This window comes from Pterocles gutturalis, unplaced genomic scaffold, assembly GCF_000699245.1.
Source record: "Pterocles gutturalis isolate BGI_N339 unplaced genomic scaffold, ASM69924v1 scaffold8732, whole genome shotgun sequence".
In the NCBI taxonomy this organism is placed as follows: domain Eukaryota; kingdom Metazoa; phylum Chordata; class Aves; order Pterocliformes; family Pteroclidae; genus Pterocles; species Pterocles gutturalis.
In genome coordinates this window covers 41,641-62,454 of record NW_010112798.1, presented here as the reverse complement: position 1 = coordinate 62,454, position 20,814 = coordinate 41,641, and the positions used below count along the sequence as shown (strand labels likewise).

The 20,814-nt window shown below is 37.9% G+C and overlaps 1 protein-coding gene across 1 annotated transcript in view; it reads left to right on the top strand.

The window, feature by feature from the left end:
• The window catches only part of VAT1L (vesicle amine transport 1-like), a gene marked incomplete at its 5' end in the record, with an annotated part of 50,770 nt that overhangs the window by 16,928 nt on the left and 13,028 nt on the right, over positions 1-20,814 (top strand). The window contains 3 exons of the mRNA XM_010074201.1: positions 1,907-2,010; positions 2,342-2,397; positions 4,133-4,327. Of these exons, the coding sequence (XP_010072503.1) occupies positions 1,907-2,010; positions 2,342-2,397; positions 4,133-4,327 (355 nt within the window). The remainder of the gene's footprint in view (positions 1-1,906; positions 2,011-2,341; positions 2,398-4,132; positions 4,328-20,814) is intronic.

Here is a 20,814-nt window from a genome sequence, read left to right as displayed (position 1 = left end):
GAGGTCAAAAGGAGACCTGGTTACGAAGGGGTGGAATTCTGCTCTATTAAGTCTGTTAAAATCCCTTTTGGTGATCCTGGATTTTCACATACTTTTCACCTCGCAATAGAACAATGAGGCAGAGAACCAGTGGGTACAAAAGACAAAATCTAGATGCAACAAACTAGTTTGTGCTTCTTTTGTGGTATAGAGGCGTGTAGTATTAGCACAATTGATAGTCCTGATGAAAAGTCAGAATTGGCACCCTGTAGAATGTGCCAATACTCTGCTTTGTTGCTCAGATCTGTGTGGTTTTTACTTTGCATTGAAAAAATAAAAGTACAGTGGCAATTCTGCGAATGCTATAAAGACAAATTGAATTTCTAGACTGTCTTTTGAAAGAATCAGTGGGGGGAACAGTGCTGTTTGTCTTGCTGGATGTTGGCTGTGTACTATGTTCTGCTTAAAATGTTTGCCTGGCCAGTGGGAAAAACTGCAGCTAGTCTGCCTTTGCCTGCCTGCTGCACAGAGTCAGGGCAGTCAGAAGGGAAGAGAAAGGCTCTTCGTCTGTTGAGAGGCTGTGAGCAGGAAGGGATGGCCCCATGGCTGAGAAAGGTCAGTGGTAGGAACCTGCTTTATTGCAGATTGCTGGGGTACTCCAGGAAGAGCTTTCATCAGGGAGCACAGTCCAACAAAAGAAAGAACGCCAAAACCCCAAACAAATGAACAAACATAAAACCCCTTCAACCCACAGAGGTGATACGGATGTGGAAATGTTCCCGGGGGATGAGGAATCCATTCAGCTGTGGAAGCCACCAAAGTCTGTTCAATTGCAAAGTCATCACTCATTTACAGTGAGAGCTCATCCAGTGGCCTGCACATAACACTTTATTACCCCACATACCACAGCAGTACCAAAGGGTAGAGTTGTCCGATTTTGCTGCTGTTTGTAACCAGTGAATGTTTGAGTGTCACCTTTGTTTTGTGAGGAAATAGATGCATTACAAGCCGTGAAGCTTTCCCTCTTTCCTGACTTCTCATTGCAGTTATTCCACTGCAGAAGGCGTGGTCATCAGGAGCTAATTGACGTTCCTGGGGGTTAGTTGTTATTGATTGCCCCTTAAGCCTTTGATAGTCTCCAGGTTGCAATTTTCTTGTAGTGTCTGCACCAGTTATTTGCATAATTGTTTAAGAGTATTAATCAGGAATTTACTACTGCTTGGGCTATTTACTTGGTTAGGAGGTAGGATATTAGACTTATATCAAACAGTGGTAGGATTTTGCAGGATGGGATTTTGCCAAACAAAAGGAACTAAAGATATTTGAGTGTATTTATTTCTTCAGCATCATATTGATATTGCATTCACAAAGCTATTTATTGGAGAATTATAAATATGTGAACTGTTTATTGAAATAGTATAAATACTTTCTGCTTTCTATAATATGACCCAATTATATCCTTAGAGCTGGGTTTCTAGCTCCTGTGACTTATCTTCATGCTTGATTTAACTCTTTGCTGATGTCTAGTTGATATAACGTCTGAAACAGAAGGACTCTTTACAAAGACATCGTTTTATCTGAGAAGAACTTTTTGCATTCACTCAAGAAGAGCTTTATATCTGTCACCTGTTTTTTGATAATATAATTTTACTGAAAGCCCTCAAAAGGGGAGCAAGATGGCTTCCCACTCGTCTAAGCCTGAAAGGCGTGGGTTGGCTAGCCCGACAAACTCACATTCCGGCACTGAAGGAGTTTGGATTCCCTTTTGATAAGGAGAAGGCTTTCATGTAGGCAAAGCCTCAGCCTTAGGGTTCTTTTTAAAGTACCTGGAAAATCCTAGTACTAAGTTAACACTGAGCCTGTATCACGCTGGCTGTCCAGTCCTGTGGATCCTTTTGCAAAGTGAGATTTCTTTTTTGCATTTTAGAATCTCGACAGATGGAGTAGATATTGTTTTGGACTGTCTGTGTGGAGAAAATACTGGGAAAGGCCTCGGTCTTCTCAAACCACTTGGGACTTACATTTTATATGGTGAGTAGAAAAAGCCAGGTACATATTTCAAAACTAAAGCTTTGCAAAGCTTAAAATCTCTTAAAATCACCCATGCCACTTGTCCCAGAACTGGAGGCTGCCATGTTACACTTTCTCAATTTGGCCATTTCCAATCAAGGAAATGTAGGGCTTTGTCAACTTGGCCTCTTTGTTATTTATTCCCAAAGTATAACAGTGTTTGCTAATCCCTTTTAAACCTGGGGAGAATTTTTTTTCTTACATGTGAATCATGGAAATTATTTTACTTATAATAAATGGTCTGCTTGTCAGCATGTAATAAGTTGCGTGTGAATGTGCTCATCTTTTACAGGTTCATCTAACATGGTTACTGGGGAGACAAAAAGCTTCTTCAGTTTTGCAAAATCAGTAAGTGTCCCAGTGTTGTGATTCTGCTCTTTCCTCTGTAGCATTTTCATTTTCATTGTTCTCATTTATCTCTACTAAGTTGTTACTTCTGATGTTGCTAAAGAGAGCATTTTTCTGACTGCAATGTCATCTGACATGTTTTCTTCTGATATGACATCTAGACAGGAATTGGATCTGTGTGTGATGCATAGTTAAATTTTTAGCTATCAGCCATATATCTCTTAGCTAAGTTTAAACTTAAACTGCATTATTTATTTACTTATGGCAGAATGTCATATCCATGGATATAGATAACTGTACTGTGTAGGTTCCTCGTCCTGAAAACAGTCAGGACAGTGCAGTGAACTAAAGGAGATATTAAAGGGATGTATCTCTTAACATAGAGCTTGTGTCTGGTCATTTCCAGCCTTTCAGAAGTTAGTTCCATACAGAAATATATATCTCAGCTCCCCATGTTTATTTCAAGTGAAGTCAAAGACATGATGATGTTGAATTTGTTTCCTAACTAATGACATCAACAAATCCGAAATTCAAATGTTTTATTTTTTATTCAGCTTACTTACAACAACAAAAACCTGCTTAGAAATCCTACAGACTGAAAAAGGGACAAATATATCAAACTGCTAGCAAGAAATAAGTTAACCAGCTGTGAAAGCGGTTCCTTTAGACAAGAAAATCAGAGGGAGAAGTCTTGACTGCAGATCTATCATATGATCTTTCTGCCAAGAGCTCATTTACAGCTTCCAGCAACAACCCCTTCCCAGGAGAAATTAGCTTCAAAAGTCTCTATATAGTTGAAAACAAGATAAATCAAAGATTGTAACAAGAAGCTATTCTTTGCCTCCTCCATTTTCTTAATGGTTATAGTGGCACAGTGTTTGTTCTTGTCATGTGTTTGTGAACTAAAACAAGATGATCTTTACTATGTGGCCTTTTAACTGTTCATATGGACACATCCAGATGCGTATAAATTGTAGGATAGGTTGGCCCAATAAAATCAATTTCAACTGAAATGTTTTTCAGGTAGTGCTGGTAGTATTGACTGAATAATATGAATAAATCGAATTAATACAAAAATAGTGTATCAAATTTTGTATAAAGGCATAACTAGTTTCTGTATGTAATTATGCTATGAAATTAACTCATCAAAATTGTATGAAAATTTTAATTAAAAATTGACCCATTCAAATAAGACTTGCTAGGAAGTGCCATCTGAATCTCAAGGATGCTCTTGGGCTAAATGAGATAAAACAATTTTATTAGATATTATGAGACTTGCTCAAATGTCACAAACAATAATGAGTGAAAAATAGATGGAAGCTGGTAATCAGTGCATAGTTTCCTTGGGTTTGAGAGAAGAGTAACAGTCAAGAGCGGCTTGTGAAGGTAGGGACACTTGCATGGTTCTCTCGAGGTAACTGAGGATAGCGGAAGCAAGCAGGGAGGTCCAAATTCCTTACTTCTAGACCCATGTCCTAAACAGAGATCTGTTCACCATTCTTCTAACACGCTAATCTCATGCAACACAAGTCTGTGTTTTACATCTGCAGGTCACTCTGCTGCATACTTTTTTGCCTCTTCTTTAAATAAAATCCTTATGGCTTCTCTTGGCTGTTGCTTCAGATCTGACAGATGAGTGGTGTATCACATCTGCCCAGATGGTTTTCTTGTGAACTTTTCTGTACATTTCTTGAAAAGTGTTTTTCTAACCCTGCTGTTGTTTATTGCTTTTCAGTGGTGGCAGGTTGAGAAAGTAAATCCTATCAAGCTGTATGAGGAGAACAAAGTCATTGCTGGATTTTCCCTGTTGAATCTGCTTTTCAAACAGAATCGAGGAGGCCTGATCAAGAGTGTGATGGATAAACTTCTAAATCTATACAACAACAAGAAGATCAAGCCTGTGGTTGATTCATTATGGGCTTTGGAAGAGGTAGGACCAAAATTTCTTCCCTCATTTTGAAACTTCTGAAATACATGCAATTTTACATGTAAAATTAGGTTTAAGTATGTTTCCTAGTTATTATTGTATTCTGCTTTTTTGTTTGTGCAAAAGTTGTCCCCAAAGCCCCTGCTATTCAGAAACTTAATGATCCAGAGATATTAATACATTTCTCTGATCAATATTTCTGGATTTTCAAATGCTCAGTGTAAAGTTCTTGAAAATACTAATAATAAGTGTGGCGTTTCAATCTTAGAAAATTATATCAGTTTCCTAAGTGTATGAAACTTCTAACTAACAAGTGCAGCGTGAAATGCGGAAAACAACTTAAAATCTGTCCGGAGGAAAAGATCTAATACATTTAGTTTCAGTTTTTTTATACTTGTGCTAGCAAGTCTTGGAAGCTTGGAGGTTTTCAGGAGGTTACTGAAAACATATCAGAGGCCGTCAAATCAGAATTCACTTTTAATGTAAGCTGAATTTGTGTAGTGCATTTTTGGTGGTTCTTTTCCTTCTAATTGCTCAGCTCTCCTTAAAGACATGTAAAGAAACTAACCTGCTGATAGCTTGGGCAGTTACAAGCCCCTGGATGAAAGCACTGTTTCCTGAGACCTTTATACTTAAGATGCTGATACATGAAGGTAAGTTATTTTTAGAAATGTGAACATACCTTAATGTATGAAGAAATGGCATGGTTATGGTAGCACTGCTGGATTAATTTTTGTCTTTTATGTGTTTGAGATGCACTGAGCCTGGCACATCACTAAGATGGGTGATCTGTGAGAGTTCTGCTGAACGTGAATTGTGGGTGTTTCACTGTATGGTTGCTATTTGGAATGTGCTGCTGCAAAATTCTGGCCATGTCAGAAATCGTTAGCTGGTGTTACCATGCATCCATGAGGAAATAGTAACCGCCAGACTTAAGACATCAGTAATAATATTGTATTTTGTTACAACTCTAAATGGGCAGGGTTTTGAGCCCAGCATGCTGTAGATTATTCAAATGGCATCAAAGGGCCACCATTGGCATGGACACAGGTAAGATATCCGAGATGTGTGGCAGGGCTCCACAGCCTGTGACAGTTCTTGGAGCAGGATGTGTTGCATGTATGTGCCTGGGCCAGCTTATATGACAAGAGGTGTACTGCCTCAGGTGGTGCTAATGTGGGAACTCTGTCTCTTTATGCTGTCACCACATCTGCCCCAGTGTGCCCCAACATGCTGCTTCATGTGGTACAGCAGATGCAAAGAGTCCAGCACAATATGGGCTCCGTTTGTTCCTCTCCAGCAACACGGAGAGGAATGACAGCTTCTCCAGGAAACCCTTATCTGTGTCTTCCCCAAGGAATCTCTTCCTGTTTCTCTGAAATGTCCACCTGCACTTGCAGTGTCACTGACAGCAACTCAGTAACACCTCAGACTTACTAGCCAGTGGCCCAGGAGTGGCATTCAGTGCTTTGCTAATTCTCACCGAACACAGTAAAATGTCAAACTGCTTGCGGGAAATCAGGTGTTTTGATACAGAGCAGCTAGCTCAGGCAAGACAAAATCCTCTGCTGTTGTCTGAAAAAGAGAGCACTTTGGCAAGCAGTATGAAATAGAATGACATGTAGGGTTTTGATGTGGTTTTTTAAAAATTTCATTATTAGATAAGTTTACAAAGTATTTTAAAAATGTAAGTGGCACAAACTTTTAGATAGGTGTTCTGCAATTTCTTTGTTCATGTAAATATGAACTTTTCATGTATTGGAGAGTAAGAAAAGGATAGTTAAAATAGTAACAATAGCTTAAAAATCTTGCTCAAGGATATAACGTTAAAAATACACATGGCAGGCTGATCTTAATAGTCAACGTGATGGTAATTTGTTGCAAGACTTCTGTTTGATAACATTTCATCCAACATTTGGCAGTAACACGCACCATCCCTGCCGTTAGATTGTGGAATGTGTAAATACATCTGTTAAAAAGCACAGTCTAGAAAACTACAGCTCATTTATCACGCCTGCTTGCTTTCTATGAGCTCTCTGGTAATTTACAAAGGAAATGTCTGGCTAGTATCTTCAGGGATATAATGGTGCTAGAGGTGTCCTGAATCGATTGCAAAATATTACTGAAATATTACTCAGGGCATTATAATTTTGGGGATATATTTTTGTGGGTATAAAAATAACTTAGGGCTGACTCTCAAGTTAATATGATACACAGAAAAATGTGTCATAGCTGGGGACTAAATGGAACCAGACTGAAGAAAGGTTGGCATGTATCTTTGTTCTGTTTTGGGAGGTTTCCTTTTTTAACTCTATAGCTCTAACATCTCCCCCCTTCAGAGTCTGACATTTGGTTGCTTTTAATTTCCTATTGAATAAGCCTGAGTTTCTCCAAATGTCTTTCAGTTGACCATTCTCAGTAGTCTTAGTAGAGCCTAAACCAATATGACCAATTTTTACCATTAATGTTTCCTGAGGAAACTTCTGGACCCTTTAGAGCATTGAGAATAAAGATGTTTAACTAGAGAGTGGCAGAAAGGTGGACTCCCTGCATGGTATTTGAAAATGAATGATGGGATAGTTTTCTATGGAAGAATATCACCATCTACAGAGACTCATGGGAGAATCTCTTTGTCCTCTGAATAGTAATTCTGCCATAGAGATGAGCTTGAATCCAGTAAGTGACATTCAAAATGAAAATATTTTAAGGAAAAATCTCAGAGGAGCCTTAACTATGGGACATCTTTCCAAATGTTTAATATTAAATACCTGAATGTATTATCACATACATAAAAGTTTTGATCTATATATGAAAGGCATGTTCCCAAGATATCCCCTCAGCTTGCCTTATTCACTCTGCATCCGCACTTGTTTTCATGTATTATTCTTTCTGCAAATATGAATTCACAAATTAATGCAGATTCTCCAAAGTCAACATGGAAGACACCTGTTTTTCTTCCAAAACTGTACTACAGTACAAATACTTCTCTTCAATCCTGTATCAGTTGCAGTAGCCATCTGTGTATCAGAGCTGAAAAGCACCTCTGCAGTCTTAGAAGATAAGTTATCTGTAATGGTGTGCCCCTTTGCTGCTTAAGTCTGGTTGCTACAGTTCCACTTCCTGCATCGTAACCCCAAAACTGAGGGCTTATTTTCTTGTGCTTGTGAGAACAGACAGAGTAAGGTTTTGTGTCTGTTTTAATACATCTCCGTGAACTCTGTTAAAAAAAATGTAATTGTTCTAAGAGCCTGGTATGGTTCCTTGAAAAGCATCTATTTCTTAATATTTTCTACAGGAGTACACAATTTGAATTTAAAAGAATATACTGATTAGAAAATATTGTAATTGCAGTGAGATTTAACATTTTAAAGTGTTTCAAGTGGCAGTAATACAGGGGTTAGAGAAAGTAATTAGATTCTCATTTGTCTGTCACATTGTAGTGTATGTTAAGTGATGTCTAGTTAATAGTCGAATAATATTCAAGATAGCAGTGTTCAGAAATTATTAGACAGACTTAGCTTGATACTTGAAGATTTATCCGAGTGTCAATGAGACCATTCTAACTGGGATATAATCCCTTTGGGTGTTCCAGTTTCTCTGTTTTAGAGCCTCATCCAAAGGCTGTGGAAGTCAATGGAAGGACCCCTAGTTTCCCTGGTCTTTGTTTTAGGATGAGGATTTCCCTGCCTCTTCAGTACAGTCTGCTTAAACAAATTTATGGATTGACTGAACAGAGAGTGGGACAGAATTTATTCTGGATGGAAACTTAGAAGTGACTTCATTTTCTTCAGTGCATCAGATCATTGCTGACGCAAGGGAGATCAAGATCTAGACTACTGACTACTGCTGTGGAGCAAAACTATTTGCGTTGGTGTGTTATCAGTTGGAGTTGGCTTGGGAAGGGTAATTTTAATGTCAAATTTACATAAATCTGAGTAAAGTCAAGTCTGTTCTCAAGTGGGCCATTAGAACCATTTTATGATGTTAATGTAAGAAAGAACTAACTAAGTAACAAAATCCACATATGCTTTAAAATGGAAGTCTGGGGAATTATTCATCGAGATGAGTGAACTCACACAATAAATTAGCTGCTGTTGCGATGTCTCGCTGTTTTGCAGCTATTTGTTTATGCATTCAAGTGTTTAAAAGACAAGATAATTTGTAGATGGTACACACTTAAAATACTGTTCTGCAGTAGAAAGCTCATTGTCTGGCAAGATTGCATTTCATTACAAACAGGAGAGTTTGAAACAGAATTAGTATTCGGTGAATATTTGTTGAGCTTTGTGATTGTTTCTTTGTTAGTAAGTACTTATCCAATCCCTAATTTGCAGTTAGTCACTCTGCTTTGTTCTGATTAATTTGTAGTGTGCATTTATGCATTAGCATTCTCCTGAGGGTCTGTGAATCTTTGGCTTTGCACAGTAGACGATTCTAGATTATGAAGCAGGATGAAAACTGAAAGTTCTCAAAATAATCTAGTGTGTTGAATAAAAATGTACATGCACTTTTCTATTAAAATTATGTTTCCTTCAGTTTTTTGTCATTACAAAAGAAGGTACATACAGAAGTTACATGCACCTTCTCTGGCGATTTACATCAGTTAAAAGTAGCACTGATAGTATGTTTAAGAATTATTAAGATACTGAAACCGGTGGAACAGAGTTGCTGCTTTCTCTTAAAAAGAGGATAACCTGATAATATCACAAGATCAGGCTGGCACCTTACAGTAGGCACTGAGCATCACCCTGTGTCGCTGTTCTGTAGTGATAATGTAATCGTGCCTTTAGCAGCTCCTTACTTAGCAAACAGTAATGCAGCAACTGTAGCCCATACCCAGGAATATACTGTGGCCCTCTGCTGCGATTGAAATCAGTGGAATCAAGGCGCTAAACACACATATAGATCAAGCCCTGTGGATTTGGATACAAGTACCGGAGGACTCTAATTGGCTGTGCGCCGTGGTCAGTGCATAGAATGTTTTTGACTGGAAGAGCCCTGCACTTTAATTTAGTTTTTAATGATCACTGCACTATCAGTCACAATTTTTTGGCTGAATTATTATGAGAGATGGTGCAGGTCTAGCTGTAAATACAATTTTTATGTAAGTGAGATGCTCTCATCTCAAAGTCGGAGCATCTCTGACTTTTTTTTTTGTAGTAAATTGCTGAGGAAAAATCAAGCTGTGTTTAAGAATCTAAACCTGAAAGGAGTACAGTGCATCTGATCACATCATAGTAACATTATAGAATACCTGTTGATACCATAATTTCCTTTAAAAGAAACATTTTCTCTTATGTTGCTCTTCTCCCATACTTTCTGTTCTCTGCATTAGCTTTCAATGTAGCTAGCATGCAAAGGAAAACAGCAGAAACCTTACACCTAAGATCACAGCTTTACCAAGTTCCAATCTGGTGACAAGAACTGGATGAAGGAATGCTTTCCATACAGAATTTATGGCAGGTTTTGGGGTGGGCAAAGTCATCAAAATGTGTCTGGTTTTAGCACTGCTCTGTGGCTTAAAAGGATTCAGGTACTGTAAACCTGTGGGCGTTTTTTTTTCCTGAACTTATCCTCATATAAATTACCATCTCAGTGCATGATCTTAAATATCAATGATATCAACATTATTCAGGGCCAGGGGATGGAAATTCAAGCCCATAATAGCAGAATAATAACAGTGAACGCCCTAAAGCAGAGACTTTGATGTCATCAAAAGCTGTTCATGCCTTTCACTGATCTTAGTTTTAGGGCAAAAAGTCTGTCATGCATCACTATAGTAAGACATAGGGAAATTGACCCGTTAGTTATGTCTAACATAGTAAGAGGGCAATCTAATAGTATCAGATCAGGCTGGTACCTTCTTAGAAATACTAAGTGCCATCTTGTGTCTTTTTTTTTTTTTTTTTTTTTTTTTTTTGGTGATGGTAATATAATAATGGTATGTGCCAGTTTTTCTCTTTTCTGCTTGATGAAAATGGATTCTTCAGCTGAACAAACAACACCTTTTTTGAAGTCAAGTGACTTCTATAAGATTTAGAACCTATATTTGTTCTTCAAGGTATGCAAAATACTCTAGATATACATGATAAAAGTGAAAGTTCATTTATAACCAAAGTAATAGCCCACCTTGATGTACAGAAAAGCATAAAAATTTACTTTGCAGTGTTATGTTGTAGCAAGAGGGAAATGGAACTCCATCTGTGAAAACTCCCATGAACATATCGGTGTTTCCTTTGCTACGATTGCTCCTCTAGTGTTACAGTGCAGAGTCTGCTTGGTTTGATCCTGCGAATATTTCTTTGACAGCACTTCATTTGCAGTTGTTAACAAACTGCTTTCCTGATTTACAGGTACCAGCTCTGCATATATACTGTCCTGTGATACTGCCACAGAACTCTTTGTTCTTCCTGTGCGTGAGATTCTCTTCCCTTTGATGGTGTAAAACAAACATCTGTAGTTCAAAGTAAATTTAAATGTATCTGTACATCACTGTTGGTTTTTGGTATCAAGACAAGTCTAACACAAGCTTAGTACAAGCTTCATGCAGACATCAAAGCTTACAAAAATGCAAGGAGCTATGTCTCACTGATGGAACAGGTTTCAAACCAGAGATGTAGGGGAAGCAGGTTGAGAAGCAAAAGCTGAATAATTCAGGGTATCTTGCTTCTATGTTCACTATCAAATTATACATAGTTGTAGGCCAAAATATCTTTCAAAATTTGGAAAGAGTAAGGGGAAAGCTATTCCACTTGAATTTTACCTCACTAACACTGAATTTAATGAACACAAGTTCTAAATAAATGAAAATTGAGCCATGTGTAAGGTGATTTTTAATAAAGACTTTGCAAAGAGTTTTTCCCAAGATGCTTATCTGAAGTAAATATTAATTAAAACTCGAAATAAGTTTGGTGCTAAATACTTAGAGGAATAAAGCATACCTTGAAAGTACTGGAGTTTAATTACACATTGCAATTTTTTCCACTCTGAAACATTATGCATACCTGATTATGGGGTCCTTGCTGCTCTTACATGAAATATCAAGTCCCTACTGAATGCCTATGTAATTTCATTCGCATTTCTTCCCCATTTAATGCTGTTTAACTGGACTTCATATTACTTCATAATTCATTCTACCCTTCCTACCTGTATCAGCAAGTGATGGCATTACCCAGTAGTCTTTCTGGCTTCACACACTGTTGATGGCAATGTGACATGATTATGATTTGATTAAAAGAGTGAGATAGAAAGAAGCAAGATAAAATTTACTCCATAATAAAGCCTCAGATACAGGACATTAGCTATGATTACCACAGAATCAGGTTGGGTAAATGAGCTGGTTTAGGAAACTCAGACTTCCCTTGTTAAATCTGTTAAGTATGTAAGCACAAGTCAGTTATTTTCAATTACTATATATTATTCATAAACTTTACATGAAATTCAAGCTACATGAATGGAATTTAATTAAGCAACTAACTTATTTCAGCTCTGTGCTTCCTTTTCTTTTGTTGTCTTTACAGCTTCTGAAGTTTAGCTTGTTTTGTCTAGCCTGCTACTTGAATACGTGTTTAAACAATTTTGCCATCTAGAGCCTTCAGAATGTTCCTTGGTGCGTGCTGAGAATATTCATGCTACAATACTCAATAGATAAATAACAAAAGAGTTGGTGGATATCTTCACTTACCTGATGCTGTGCAGCATGTTAGTGGAAAGATGATGGGTCAGCCTGACAAATCGCTGATTTCCAGTTCTGGCCTGTAGCAGCCAAGCCCCTGGGCTGTGTTTCTGCAAACCTTTGTGAATCAATGTGTTTGTCGGGGGCTCTAATCTCAGAATGGTATGTGTTCTGCCAAATTTCAGTGAGTTGTTCTGTTTCAGGCAAATGGTATCTTCATGTTTTGGAATTAAGTAGCAGACATGGAAAAGTATTTTGTCAGTATTTCTGATGAACATTGATTTGGTGTTCAAATATTGCTGTTACAAAGGTTAGAAGCCGACTAGTGTGAGACTAAACCTCTCTCAATTAACATAAATACAGCCCACAGCTACAGCACATTGCTAATCTACTTAGTAAGCACTCTGCTAAGAATTAATTAGTTATGGAGATACACAGGCAGAAAATACTTTTCTAGAAGGCATGAGACCCTGTAAGTTGAAAGTGCAGTGGTGAGTCATGATACATGTGTCTGGGTCAGGACAGATTGTCATTTCTGTTTGCCCTTGTGTGCCACAGAGATAATCACTTTCTGCAGCTGCAGGCCAAAGGAAAACAGCGTACAGGCTTGGTTCCTGATGGGTAATGTGAGGGTGGGGGGAAACAGGCAGGAAATTAATATAGGAAACATTGATAGATTCCACTGAAGAAAGTGTGCACTGTTTAAGATAAAGTAGTCACATGCTTGCAGCTAATTAAATTAGCAACAGGAGATTGTATATGGGGAAAAAAGTTTTGTCATTTATTACGAAAAAAAGTAGTAAGAACAAACCTGTTCCATGGAGTAAGCTGCTGATTAATTACTGTGAAGAAGCAATATTTTAAAGGAGTAGTTTGCTTACTGAAATATATTAGCTGGCTTTTAAGTAATAAATTGGCACACATTCCTTATGTATTGAACTGATATGGTGATACTGTACCTGTCCAAGAAAATAACCAGAGATCTAGCTAGGGAAGCTTTACCAGAGCAGAGGGGATACACTTCAGACACCAAGGACACTTTTGAAAACATCAACATGTGTGCATAACTCCAGGAGAGAGAGTATGTTTCTTTTATACTTATCTTGAATGTTTGACTCTAACGTGTTTGGTTTACACCTCATTTTTACTGTTTGTCATAGGATTTAGGCTGTTCTTAAAAGTCAGGAAAACAGGGTTTCATGGAGTCATTTCTCCATTCAAAAACAACTTCTACACTCTTCATGAAGTATTGGAGAACAAAAGCTACTTGCTTTTATACCCTTGATCCAAACGTGCTTTAATCCTTTCGTTTTATTTCTACCTGGCAGTTCAATGAAACATCTGCCTGTCTTCTCCCAGTCTTGCACGCAGGTTGATTAGATATATGCCAATACATTACATCCACCAGCAGAAATAATTTTAAATGGATTCTAACAAAGTTTACTTTATCTCCTGTTGCACAGAGTTGGTAATACTACTAACTGGCAAGGAGTTCTTAAGATTTGGAACAGCGAGTCTTTTCTGTCACTCAGAGAAATGGCTATTGGATGCCATAAATGAAAAATGCTAGATAAATAGCAGGTACTAAAGGGAAAATACTAGAAACAAAGTTTTCAAAGACACATTCAGATGTTATTTCATTCTTGTGCTATGCGCTATTAGTGTGTGTAGTTTAAGCCACAGAGCTTGTGAATGGACCCTAGGATTTTTTCCTTTGTGTCAAAAAATTCCACTCACGCTTCTTTGTTAATTAGTTGACTGGTTTGGAAAGAAAGTTCTCGGTTGTTCAAGTTGAACTGGCAGGGACTGCTAATGTGAGAAATTCAGCTTTCCTCCCAGGGTATCATGAAGGAGAAATCTGAGGTTTGTGTTAACATTTCCTAGTGATTGTTTTCATTCTCTCAGGTTTTTTTTTTGTCTCAGTTCAAATTTAAAAAGACCTATTTTCCTAGGTGCTAAGGATTTTAAAAAACCTGTGATAGAAGTAATGAAGTCTACTTGGTGATGTTGAGAGAGCTGAGAGATGTCATCCTTGTGTGCCTGGTACAAGACAGAATACAAATAATTCAGTCTCCTGCCTTTGAAACCTTCCCATTTTCAGACTGGGAACAGATCCCTGATGATTTTGGATGAGGTTTTGGCCTCTGATTTGCAAAAAATCAGACTGGTTATTTTGGGTTGTTTTTTTTTCTGGTCATAATCTATGATTCTAGTACATTAATCAAGGAATGTCTTGAAAGCCAGCTAAGGAGTCGCTGAAAAGAATCAAAAGGGAGTGGGAGATAAGAGTATGGAAAATCTCTCTATTTAAATGTGGTAGGCCTATTTTGTCTAAAAGATGTTACACTGGCACCACGGGTCCCTGTGGCCATTTTCCGTGAGTGACAGCGAGCAGAAAGGTTAATAGAGCAGAAGGGAATGAGATGCTTTCAGAGACTGCAAAATTACCGTGGTGAGAAATACCAGTGAATACGATGCTTTCAGCATATCTGCTGTATATTCTAGCTTGCATTTTTCTGCTTTTGGGGATTTTGGGTGCTTGGCCTATAAAGAAATCATATTGACATAAGCCTTTAGCTGTAGTAGAAGATGTTTAGTTGTCTGTAGACACAGAACTCTGGTAAATGAAATGAATTGGGCCTTCTTGGTTTTAGAAATGCTTTTCTAAAGTGAACGTTCTAGCTCTGCTCTTGGGATCTGCTTCTCAGTGTATCTATGTAACAGTAGCCAAAAAAAAGTAAATTCTTAGTTCCACCAGCAAAATGAAGTTTATCTCTCAGCAACTAATTGTACTGATGACTAGTTTTGTCAGACTGGTAGAATTTGTGGAAATCTCATGAGCAGTAGCACAAAATTAATCTCCTGGGCTGATGTTTTAAATATTTTTTATTTTCATACTAATACTCTAATTAGGTCACTAGATTCTCTTTGTTGCAAAGATGACACAAGTTTTGTGTTCTATTTCGTACAACTTTGCCAATATCATAAGACAGTAACGATTCCTTTTTTTATCTACAAGACTTGTAGATAATTTTTTTTTTCCCTGAAGGCAGTGAAAGTTGGTCAGGGCCATGTACGTACTCAGTCGTAGTAGCAGCACACGCTATGTACAACTGTGTGTGATGCCACCTGATTACTAGGCTGTTCTGATTTGGATTTTTTCTTTTTTGTTATCCAAAATTTGCTGTCATGTGATTTTTAAAATCTTAAAGCTTTAAGATTTTATAACATTTTAAAACATTAATGCATGTTATGATTTAATTATTTTCTAAGTGTAATGGGGAACTTTAGTTGGAAGCAAGTTTACTTTTCTGGTTTACATAATTTTTCCCTGAACAAAATGCAATAGTTGTATCCAAAATAACCCTTTGTTTTAGTGCATGACAATCATTAATCAAGATAAATGTTCTCACCTAATGAAAATGGCTCATATATTCTTTTCAATCCTTTTAAACACAGATGAGTTTTAAAACCAAAATTACTCTTGGGCATTGAGACATCTTTTAGCATAATATAATCCAAATTTAATATGATAATTGAGAGTTTTATGTGGTATTGTAGTTTAGTAATGATATTATTGCTCATTACAGATAATGATATAAATTAAGACCAAGGCAACAAAGCAGATATATTGTTAATACTAAAAAGTTCCTATATATATTAGCCTGCTGTGAATGATTGAACACAAAGATATTTTGTAGGGCAAATCTGAATGTTATGATCACCGACTTGGAGAAAACAACACTAAAAGAAAGCAATGTAATTTAAGATTTTCAAATGAGCAACTGATTTCCCAGTGTTTTGATTTTACTGAATATGCTAGTTTGAATATCAAAAATGGGGTTTTCAATGTGGTATTGAATGTGCACACACTTTCCAATGTAGGCCACATCTGTATGAAATAAAGCCTCACACAACACAGAAAGCTCCAAATCTGTGTTTAAATGCATTCAGTTGAGTATAATAAAGGTTCTGTAAAAGATAATTCCTTACCATCACGAAATACCAACAACCTTGAGAAGAACATGAGATTTTTTCTATTATATGCTATGGTTATGTCCTGGGTAAAATATCTTAAAGATCTTACACCTTCCTGAGGAAAAAGAGCATATCCTTTGAATTCTTTAGCAGAAGTAACACAATGCTGTATCATTTCCTTCACTTTGAAGGAAACATCGAGTGTAATTCTAAGAGTTCCTGCAGTTAAGCCTACATTAGCCTAGAGCTAACAAAATGTGTGTTATTAAAGTTCTTTCCTGTTTTCCTGAATTATTGTAGCTAATATATGCACCACTTGCTTTTTTTTTTGCAAGTCTAATTGAATTAGATTAGAAACTCTCAGAACATCACTGAATCAGCTATCACAGGAATACTTCTGCTTTGGTTCTCTGGTACCAATTACAGAGCGGGTTGATTTCAGTCAATACAGTGGAACGCTAAGCTGAATGAGTATTCGCACATGGGCATTAAACTTGTAAACAAAATCAATTTTTATGGCAATCCCATTGGTGCAGTACTTATGTGGAGTTAAGATCTTTAATATAGGCTTAGAATGACACATTTTTTAACAGTGCCAGGAGAGAGAGTAAGTAATAAAGCAAATAGGACTGCAAAATATATTGTGAAACTGTCAACTAGCAAAGATAAATTCAAATGCCTTTCATCTTACCTAGCCGAACAATTTCAATCTTACTGTAAACTGATGTAGCTCAAACTGAGGGATAAGGATGAATCATACTCTCTAACATTACAACTGTATTACAATTTTAATGAAGTTATGGAGTGGCACCCAATGGTAAGATCTAACTTAGCTTCTTGACTAATAAAAATAAATGACAATGACTTATAATTAGATTTGCAATTCTCATGGTACTATTTTCTGAAACAAAAAAAATATGCAAGAAATCAAAGGAGAAATATTTTGTCATTTGGATCTTTAGAGACCTTTGGGATTTACTTTGATGAGTTTCAAGAATTCACATAATTGGCTAACTGATTAGGGATGGATTTTATTGGAGAGAATCCATTGTTATGAAAGAACTTCGAATTTTTTTTCAAAGACACAGTGTTAATGTGCTCTTGTAATCCAATCCTAGTTGGTGGATTTGTATGTAAAGCTTCCCAGACTTTGGAAATTATAGTGTCAAGACTTTTTCATGATTATGTCTTTACTATCTGGAAGACTGAAATGTTTACTGTGTTTTGTAACGAGTAAGTTTAGTTCCCATGGTTTGGAATAGTGGTTCTGGAGTAGAGCACAATTTCTTCTCCACAGTAGTAATAAAGGAGGACTTAAAGTTCCTTGGGATAAGCAGGCAGGTAGTACAAGAATTTCTAATTTTTTATTACTTATTTTAAGATCCCATATTGTGAAATAAAGCTCAAAATAGAGCTCAAAGGGTCTGAGGAATATGTAATAGAAAGTCTTTGGGAGTAAAACTATTTGACTCACTTGAATTGTTTAGAAAAATGTGATTAAAAGTTAGAGTGGCAGAAGTCATGTTGGTCACAGGTTTTGTGCCTGACTTCCAAAAATATCACCTGCCATTTGGGAATGGTGGAGGAAGAAGCACATGTTTTTGTGAGACAGGATCTTATTACAAGGTTCAAAAAGTAGAAGCAAGCTAGGCACAGTCAGCAACCCCTGATACTGCAAGGCAAAGAAGAAAGGCATTGACAGGGAAGGTTAAGGGGTGGGGGGAAGGAAACTACTGTCCTGCAACTTGCAATGATTTAAGTCTGGGTTTAAAAGTGTTGGTGAGATGACACTGAAAAAATCAGTGGTGCACTTTGTTGTAAAGACAAAGAAACCAAGGCATGTAATGATCTTTAAGGTCCTTTCCAACCCAAACTGTTCTATGATCTAGATCATAGAGTGCCAACTCCCCTGCCATGGGCAGGGACACCTCCCACTAGCCCAGGGTGCTCAAAGCCTCATCCAGCCTGGCCTTGAACCCCTCCAGGGATGGGGCGTCCACAGCTTCTCTGGGCAACCTGGGCCACTGCCTCACCACTCTCACAGGAAAAAATTTCTTCCTAATATCTAATCTAAATCTCCCCTCTTCCAGCTTATAACTGTTCCCCCTTGTCCTCTCACTATATTTCCTGATCAAGAGTGCCTCCCCATCTCTCCTGTAGCCCCTTTGCAGCACTGGAAGGCTGTTAGGTGTCCCCGGTGCCTGCTCTTCTCCAGGCTGAACAACCCCAAGCTGTTATATTCTGGTGTAACTGCATAAATGTGCAGAAACATGATAGAACTGGCGTTGATTCTTGATAAATGCATGTCCAAGAATCACCTAATATTTTTCAAGCTGGTTTGTTGGGTTCCCCCCACCCCAGCAAGTGGCAGTGTTTGTGCCCATTTGCCCAGAGGCAGAGTTAAGATTTGGATTGACTTGGAATACCTTGCAGCTAGTTAGCTCAGAGGCAGTTCAGAACGTGGTGTCAAATAAAAGATTCTTCAGTCTTTAAATAGTGTCCTGCAAGTGTCTAGACAGTCTGTGTGAAAAGCTGTAGTTCTGGAAGTCTTTCAGACTTGGAGTTCTTGTATGGCTGTGAAACAATGTAGTTCCAGAAAGGCTGGCTGATCTTTCACTTGTGTGTGAAGAGGGATGTCTGTTTGCCAGATTCCCACAGAGAAGTAACCAGATGGGGTTGCTGCTGCAAGGCTGTGCAGAGGAGATCAACAACATTCACCTTCTCCAGTCTAGGCATTATAATTAGAAAGACAACACTACAGCTCTACACAAAGCAGAATGCTTATAATGAAGTCTGCATGTTCTGGGGTGGAGGAGGGGGAGAATTTAATGACACTCTAACTGTTAGAGCATGCTTAAGTGAAAGAGAACAAATGAGACATACTTGTGGTTGGTGCAGTTTTTCTCCAAGTGTTTTTTCAAAGAGATCCCAAGGCAACATTGCTAAGGCGTTTAAAAACTGATGTCATGGAGCTTGATGGACAATAACAACATAAAATGTCTTTTTTTTTTAATTGCATAGTGATGAATGTCATAAACTTTATTTCCTGCCATAAATTGTTAAAACAGATTGTGATGAAATACAGGAATACACCAAAGTGAACCTTATATATGGATTCAGTTTAGGCAGGAGACTGCAGCATCTTAACCAAAGACGGAGGGCCTGTTTCTTTTGCCTGTGACTGCCAAAGCTCCTTTGCAGCCAAAGGAATTTTCCCCGGTGTAGGAGCTGCTGCTGTGGACCAAACCAGACCCAGTAGGGTGGAATCTCAGCCACTACACTTCTGAATACCCCGAGGTTCAGGGGAGTCTGGGGCATCATTGTGTGCACAGTTGGCTGCAACTTACTATAGGATCTGTTATTGCTCAGCATGAAGAAAGGTACCATGAAGGTGACCAGTTCTGAGCTCCTCTACTCGTGGGTTTGAGGTGCTTAAAGCCACCTTCCCAGTATAAATTGGGACCATGCTGTCATAATTTCTACAAGCAATCACAGAGTCTTAGACAGCAGCTGGGAATCGTTGGTTCATGGGGATGTAGTGGCAACCAGAAGTGCGATGTAGGAGGGATCTCCCTTTGGTTAGTGGATTTGAGGAACTTTTTAACTTCATCGCAATAGTTCTATATCCCTTCCACAAAACACGTCTCCAGATGGGTTAATCTCCGTATAGAGTCAATGTAATTGTATTGTGCTATCGACTAGACAGACTGCTGCAGGGTCCAGGGTTCTGGCTTTATTGCTGCTCTAAAAAAAAAACTATAGTGCTGAATCCTTAAAGCTTCATCCTGATTCACAAGATGTGGCTTTTATGCTCAAGTGTGTTCCAGGGATTTTTTCACCAAATCGCTACCCTTCAGAAGCAACCCTTGACTTTGAAAGTAACAAGCTAATTATTTTCCATATTAATGCAGAAAAAAATCCCTTTCTTTTCAAGCTTATGTTAATAATAAGTGATAATGAGAAAAGCTGTGCTGTGCCAGTTGAAATCAAAAATAGCTTTATTTCTCACCCTGTGCGGGTTATTCTAAGGTAATTCACATAGTCTTTGAGATGTTCTTTCTATAGCACTTCTCTTGCAACCAAAACACTACCCCTGAGCTGTCCTAACTTACTGGAATTCTCTGCGTTGGTGGATCAAATTTCAAGGTCTTTTCTCCTCTTTTATCAATTTGGTGGGAGCTTTCCCACATCATAATCTCGGCACTGTTGTTTAGTACTTCTAAATATTTAATTTGATGTTGGTTCTGTCTTTTTTTCTGCTTTATCCCTGTTGGCTGGCAAGATTTGGCTCAGTTCTGTAATTACAAAGCTTTAAATCTCTTTTTCTTTGTATTTTACTGAGGCAAAACAAATGCCCATTGACGTCAGCAGGAGCTTATAGGAATAAGAAAGAGTGAAAACAGCACAGTTCTGCAGCTGTAGCTCTCCATCTAAAAGACGTATAACTTAATAGATATCTTCAGCAGCTGAGGGAGGACTCGGAGTCAGAATTTGCCTGTAGCGTCACTTTTTATTCCTTTGACATTTTTCTCATCTTGGGTCTGGTTTTAGTCTTGCTGCCATGGCAACATACAGTGAGGCTAAAAGGTATTCCCAAGAAAAGGTCTCTCCTCGCTGACAGGCAGCAGAAGGGAATAGAGGCCAGAGCTGCTGTTTGCAGCTGTGAATAGCAATGGGGGAATGAAAGGGATTGTTAAAGTACTTTCTATTTGCATGTATGCAAGCAAAACCGTTGGTGCAAAAGTTCAGCATAACAGAGCATAAAGAGGTGAGTTGGATAAAATATTTTTTATTTCAGGTGGATACTAGCAGGATGACATGATACGTTAGCTTCACA